At 39.2% G+C, this 7561-nt stretch overlaps 1 protein-coding gene across 1 annotated transcript in view; it reads right to left on the reverse strand.

Annotated features, from left to right (window-relative positions):
• The window catches only part of cfap74 (cilia and flagella associated protein 74), a 50011-nt gene extending 43344 nt beyond the window's left edge, over positions 1-6667 (reverse strand). The window contains exons 1-9 of the mRNA XM_018675147.2: positions 6595-6667; positions 5956-6080; positions 5780-5843; positions 5413-5565; positions 4392-4490; positions 4193-4297; positions 2874-3047; positions 2643-2753; positions 1352-1454 (exon numbers count right to left, since the gene is read on the reverse strand). Of these exons, the coding sequence (XP_018530663.1) occupies positions 1352-1454; positions 2643-2753; positions 2874-3047; positions 4193-4297; positions 4392-4490; positions 5413-5565; positions 5780-5843; positions 5956-6049 (903 nt within the window). The 5' untranslated portion in view covers positions 6050-6080; positions 6595-6667. The remainder of the gene's footprint in view (positions 1-1351; positions 1455-2642; positions 2754-2873; positions 3048-4192; positions 4298-4391; positions 4491-5412; positions 5566-5779; positions 5844-5955; positions 6081-6594) is intronic.
• Positions 6668-7561: the final 894 nt, after the last annotated feature.

Below are 7561 nucleotides of genomic sequence, written 5' to 3' on the forward strand. Positions count from 1 at the left end.
GAGAGGGATGTTAGAAAAATATTCTCTGGTAAAAAGTGATATGGACCTGTTGAATGTTCACTTGAAAAAACAGCAATAAGCATCTAACTATAAGCTGAATTTGGTCTCTGCTTATGTTTATTCTACTGAGGTAGAGGATTTGAGGTGATTGGAATCAATAAATCCAGGTGCTGATGCCATGTTTTGTAAAAATAGACAACATACGTCAGCAAACAAATGTTGTAAATGTAGGATTTTTTAATGTAAATGTTACACTATGGTTTATATGCAGAATTGTGATTTCTGCAGAATCACAACAGAAGTTATCTCAAGGCACTTTTCATATAGAACAAGTTTACACCGTACTCTTTATATTATAATATTTACAGAGAGAGACCCAACAGTTCCCACCATGAGCAGCACCAGGCGACAGTGGAGAGGAAACACTTCCTTTAAGAGGCAGAAACCTCGAGCAGAACCAGACTCAGGGTGGGCGGCCATCTGCCTCAGCCAGTTAGTCGCCTCAGTGTTTTTTATAAGTTATCTTTATAAGGTATCTCTAATCCTCTCCTTCAATCTGGTTTCATTGATTGGACTCCAGGACTCCTGATTCCAATAACACACAATCACATTATTATTTTTCCAACCTATACTGTGAGTATTTGAGTGACATGTTTAATATGGACAAGAACAGTTTCAATTTTAAGACATAAATGCACATAATTCATTAAAAGGTTCACTCATCTTATCTAGATTAAATCCGCAGTTAAGATTTAGTTTTGTTATGACTCCTACAACACACACACAGTAACAGTTCATGACAGTAAATATACTAACAATACATAGTATCAGCAGCCATAATGTTATAATGTTGTAATTCTGTCCAGCTGAGACTAAAAGGTTTTTTTTCATAACCTCTGACTGATAATGATAATTAGCCCATATGTTTACAAAGTGTTTCTACTGAGCTCTACTGATGATACTTTGTTTGAAATGCACTGTGTCACATTTCTATTAGATTATGAGTAGGTACAACCATCAGACAAACAACGGAAAATTATATTCAGTTTCATACATGCATTTAAATATACATTAATGTATGTGCATGTTTATCATGCACTTGTGTTTACACTGCCTTTATGATGTCTCGAAGCACAAATGACACCAGGCAGTATCAGTCCATCTTTAAAGTTTTATGAGTATATAATGCATCACTATATATAGTTTATACTTAAAAGGCTATGCAGTTAGAAATGATCTTATATTGTACTATTCATTTGGTGACTACAGAAAATGTTAATAATACATAGAGCAACAGCTTGTGTACCATCATTACTCTATAGTATGAGTATGGGTGGCTGTTGTTTCTTACTTGTGTGGCTGCTATGTTAGATTTCAGTGATTTGACAGCTTGTATCCTCTTCTCCAGTAACTCCCTGTTCTGTTGCTCCTTCTCAGCCTCTTGCTGATGCATCCTGAATGAAATGGGGACAATCACAAGGCATGTGAATGGTCTAATTCCGGATGAGAGAAAAACAAATCTGCTATTACTGCTGGGAATCAAAAGTTCCAGGAGCTGGGATTAATTATCATAACTCAGAGAACTGCTTTATTCTCTATAACCATAACCCTCATAGCTGTTACATGGTAAATATTACCAGTAATTTTCTTTTCACGCTTTAAGGTGGTAAAGATTGATATGTTTCATACATACAGGCATTTATATAAACTTCTACCAGTCATTCTATTTAAATGAACAAAAAATCTGACAAACTGAAAAATATAACAGAGAAGAAATCAACACTTTTGGCAGTGAAACCATACAGGACTTCTTCTGTTTCCAGAAAAGACTGCAGATCTGTCATCCTGTGATTGGCTGTTAGTTTTGGCTGTTACTACTAATGGCTTCTTTCACTTCTTGGAGCACAAAAATAATCTTAATCAAAGATAGTGTCCTGTTATATAAATAGACAATTATTCTATTTTGCTGCTTGTTGGCAAGTCTTCATGATTTAAGTGGATAATCCACTCAAAGCATTGGTTATTGAATATTACACGTGCTGAAGGGAGGGGTGGGTTAACACAAATGTGATGCTTAAAATAAACTACAGTGGCTTTGTTCAAGGTAATGAGGGATCATATCACCCAGTGCAACAGTGTGACTCACTGTTGTGTACTTAATAGTTTTTGGGCAACAACAGAGCTCTGGCACGGAGGACCAATCTGGTTTTGGGAACACAGGCGATGCTTGTTAGTAGAAGAAAATTCATTGTTGCTTTTAATGGATTTTTGACAGTAAGAAAAACATACCATGTAATACTGCCAGCCTTATTCTTTAAGATTTTGGTGACTTTGGTGACCATTTTGGATTTCCAAAGAGCTTCAGAGAGGCTAAATTTCATGCACAGTGTAATGTATGATATGTATATTGTTAGTGATTTTTGGGATTGAATCAGTGCACATACCCGACCCGACCTGTTCACTCTCTGCTACAACATAGCTCTTTGAATTTCAGTATCTTATAAGCCCTGCTTTTATATACATTTTTTTGCCAATGCAAACAAATGATCAATAGGATGTGTCGACTCTCCAATGGGTCCCCTGAGATTCTTCATATTCTTGTTCTGCTCTGAGCCCTGTTTATTGGCTTAAAAGCTGATTACCTTTTAATGGTCTCTTTCAAGTACTTGGCAGTTATCTTGCGGTTCGCCCGGCGCTCTTCAATTTTCCTCTGCCTTTCACTCTCCTCTGTCTTCATCATCGCTGCTTGTTTACTATCGAACACAATCACAGACACTTACACACACATCAGTCTTTACATGGCCACACAGTTAATACAGCAAAGATTCAAACAAAGATTCGGTCTAAATGGAGAAGACGGTGATTCTTCCTACTCTCTGAGATGCTGCATCTTGACCTTCAGGTTCTGACTGGCTTGTTTCTCCTGCTGCAGCCTTGTTGTTGCCTTCTGGGCCTTAAGGACCTGGAAGACCCGCTCCTCCTCCTGCACCTGCTGCCGAAGTGAGGAGAACCTGCCAAGCTCCACCTCCACCTCACTCAGCTCCAGTCTGCAGAGCCAGGACATAGAATGAGAAGGATGTAGACAGAACAAGAAGCTAAACATGCTGACTGATGGTGAATATTATGGACTTGAACGGTCACTCAGCTGTGTGGGGTTTTAAAGCCATATACTGATTTGATTTTGCACTGAATATGAACAAATCAATTAACTGTATCAGCTGGTCTAAGAGGTAAACATTTAATCCTTCCTTCATTCTTTACAGATTTTACAGATTAAGCTAAATAGATACTATTTTTTTAAATAGTCCAATGTAAAAAACAACAACAAAAAAAACTTTTTTACTGCAAATCAAACTAGACTGGATTTATTTGTATTTTTTCAGCAGCTTAAAACCTGAGTTTGAACATGACATTTAAACAACAAAATGTAATCTTGTTGAGCAACAGCTGCCTCTGCAGCCACAAGTGGTAATTAATTCAAGTCCAAGCCGTTGAGTGTTTTTTATGTACAGAAATCAGAAAATCGCTTGATTGGAGCTCCGACTGCATAGTACCACTCACTGAACTGAAACACAATCAAACAATGTTTATTACCCATGATTCTCAGCTTCCACACCCGAGAGTTCTGTCACTGTAACAAACACACCAAACTCTGTTTGTAATACTTGATATTTTCAAAGTTTCCTGACTGGATATCAGAGATGCACGCTGGAACGCTGATTTTTAATGAATTCTTTTTAACGGATCAACAGTTCAGCATTACTTTTGAACTTGCTGGACCTGATTCCAGCAGTTTAAGCAGCTGACTATCAGTCAGTTAGAGGGAGATCGTACCTGCTCACCAAAGATGTTCAGGGAGCAGACTGGGAATGACAGAGGCTCCATTCTCCCTGTTACAAGTCACTGAACCATCACAGTGATTCAGAAGCTGAGATTTTAAGGTAGAATAGTTACATCATGTTGCTCTAATACAAACTCAGCAACAATTCCAAACAAAGTGCATTGCTGGATGGCACTGCATTACATTGTGGCAAAAGTTGAGTGAGGTTCAACTTTTTCTCTCTGTTAGCTGTGTCACTGAGTTAATGTAGTGGTCCCATAGAAATAAATGAGGAGGCTACTTTTTCCACACAGTACTAATGCCTGTCAGAACAAGACCTCCCTGTCAAACCATCCTCCCCTCAGGACTCACTCTAGCTGCTTCAGCTCGGTGCTGATGTGGCCTTCCAGCTCCTCTTCACTCTGCAGCTTCTGACACAGAAGTTTATGCTGTGCTCGTAAACGGAACACTGCCACACTGCAGAGTAAAACAAACAACTCAGGGGTTCAATAACTCAACATCTCAGATATAAATACAGAGACCAGTCAGTGTTTGTTCATTTTGAACTCACCTGTTGTCTTCTGTTTTCTGTCGCCCTATCTCTTTCTCCAAGTTATCCCTCTGCTCTACCAAACTTTCAATATTCTGATGACAGAGGTTGAGCTCTTCTCTGGAAAAGAAAACAACACTAGATAAAAAAAGAAAGGATCAGAGTGTTGACATAAAGAAATGCCTTAGGTCAAAATCAATCAGAAGGAACATTTTCAAGGCCATTAAAGTGCAGTGTGTTCAGAGCATCAGGCTAATGGATTTCCTTGTGGCCACAGCAACAAAATGGAGGGCATTCTGTTGGCTAACAAGGCAATCTAATGAAGATACTAAAAAAATGAGTGGACACACACACACACACACCTCAACAGCTTTGAATTGCCTAGTGTTCCTTTTGCAGTGTAATGGTGTGCAACACAGCAATCTGTGGCTGTGGGGAAAATGGTCATAAAAAGAAAATCATGGCACATGGTACAGTAAAAGCTACAGATTGGTTAAAAGCCAGGTGTGTGCTTAGGTTCCATTAAACTCATGTTTGATCAGAACGCAGTGCAGCTCCACACTGACCTTTGATGTTTTGTGCTAAAAGGAAAATGACAGCCATTTTTGCTGGGGACTGCATCACAGTTCATCGGGTGCTTAATGGCTTGCAGTGCAGACAAATAAAAAGAGGGAAGAAAAGTGGGGAGAGAGAACATTATAGGAAATGTTCTCTCTTCAGCTGAAATGATTTCCTGCAAATTGCTGAATCAATTGGTACAGAAATGATTGGCCCTGTGTGAGGAGGGCAAGAGGGGAGAAACCTGGGAGAGCCGAATCACACTGAGAGAATATATTTCCAGAAACTGAAAAGACTGGCAGAAATGTGTTATTTTCTTGACAATGCAACAACTTGTGACAAAAAGACACCTGTGTTTTTTTGCTATTCATACTATAAAACACATGCAACGTTTATGTTAATTATGTGTGCAGACCTCAGTCAAGTCTATCTAGGTTAAGGAGCTACTGTGGCTCTAGAAGTGTGTTGTTTGCCAGGTCCAGACCTGGCTTTCAGCACGTCATGCTCCTTCTGTCGGTGAAAGCAGTCCAGCTGGTCCAGGTTTCGTCTCAGCTTGAACATCCGTGCTGTCTCGGCATAACTCCTCTTCTTACCATAATCAGCCACAACTGCAAGGTCACCATCACCATCGTCCTCTCTTGGGACAGATGCACAAGGATATTTAGGAAAGGTTGCATATTTAATACAAAGTCTGACCATGCATTTTGTTCATACATAAGATCAAATCACAATTATGCCTGGAGGTGTTTACTGGGGTCTAGAATGCAGCGAGTATAATCAATTTGGGAGAAAAATTACAAAATTGAGCTAGCTAAAAGAGATATGATTCAAAGAAAAGCAAAAATACCTACTCAGACAATTCATCCAACCACTCCAAATCAGGAGGAAGAGCAGGCTCCTGGTCTGAACCTCCATCTGAAATACGTACATATATATATAATAAGGTTTCCCAGTTTCTTAAAACAGAGATCAAACAGGCAGTTATGTGTGTATGAATCTCAGTGATGTAACAGGAGCTGTCACTCACCCTCAGAGTCCTTATCAGTGCTGAGGTGGACACCCACCAGTCCACAGCTGTCTGAGGCCACATCACAGGGACTGTTCCTGTCTTCTTCGTCCATTTCACCTTATTAATGAACAACTCAGAAACACCTAGTAAGAATAACCAAAATGGGGGTGGATGGCTCAACAAACCTCTTCAGTAATTGCCAATTCAGAAGTAGAGCTACTCACTGAATCACTGGAAGCCACTTTAATGCGACAGACATGTCGTTAATTAACAGTAAATTGCTAATCTTAATTTCATTGTTAGTTCATGTTGCTCGTCATAAACTGTGCCGCTGGTCTCATTTAAAAAGTTGATATTCCACTTTAAACCACGTCATGGTAACTATATGCCGATTTGAAGTTGGGCTCTTAGTGAATTGCTTTAGATGTTAAGTAATATTTTTGAGTATTAACGTAAGTAAGAGTACGTAAGACAACATTCAATAACCAGATTTCTGAATGGAATTCGGCATGTAAATTAGCTACTCAACGTGCGCTAGCTAAGCTTGGAAAGCTGAAAAGCTCGACTAAGACACAGTCAACACTGAACGTTGGCTGTATCACATTTCTAATATAAAAACTCATTTAACAACGTCGTTTAGCCATAGGGTTTCTTTACCTCGGCAAGAATATCTTCCCACAATCACTTTTCCTCACAGCAAATTTAATCCGCCATGTTTGTTAGTGTTTCCGTGGAGACGGGACGCAATGGGCGGGGTCTTTACGTCCCTTCAACCGTTTATCAACAGAACATTTGACTGACACCAGCTGCAAGAAGCTGAACACCAATCAGGTCCATAATTTACCCAAAAAGAGGTTAAAAGAGTAGAAACCAGTAAAAATCACAGTGTATTTGAGGCCTGTGTTAAAGAAGGAATCACTTAATGTACACATAATGCTGTTGCTACTTGATTAAAAGGCTTTTCTAATATTGAACCACGCAGACGTTTAGTTTTGTTTTTTTTTTTCTTTCTTTACACAATAACAGTGACCCTTTGTGACTTTTCCAACTGGTATTGCCATTCAACAAAGCCTCTATAATTTCCTCCACCATCACTGGTTCAATTCCTTGGACTGATATCAGTCGTGCCACACACAGCAGAAAATCTCTCAGCTGGTTCAGAAAGAATGATAATTCTGTGCGTTATGCAAAATCTTTTGTCAAGCATGCAAGAGTGTGCAGTCCTATCTGATTTACAGTGGAACAAGACAATTTCTAGTTGATCAGTATTGCACTGGCACAATGGGCTTTTTACTGGAAAGCATCTCTTTTATTTGACATAATAAAGCTTTATTCAGAGGAGGAGGGAGGAGTGTGCTTTGCTTTCTGCTGTATAACACACTGAAATCTTGTGATACAGGAATATTTCGTATCACCATGGGAGACTGAATAAATAAATAGTTTGAGGCTGCAAATGTGTGTGTGTGTGTGTGTGTGTGTGTGTGTGTGTGATGTAGGATAGCAGAGCCGGTTTTGTTGGAGGAAGGAAACAAAGACTCCAGCTGACATAAAGAATAGATCAACAGGAGGAAGAGAGAGATGGAGAATGCATGAGGATGAGATGAATAAACAGAATAAGAAACAG

The sequence above is a fragment of the Lates calcarifer genome, linkage group LG6 (assembly GCF_001640805.2).
Source record: "Lates calcarifer isolate ASB-BC8 linkage group LG6, TLL_Latcal_v3, whole genome shotgun sequence".
In the NCBI taxonomy this organism is placed as follows: Eukaryota; Metazoa; Chordata; class Actinopteri; family Centropomidae; genus Lates; species Lates calcarifer.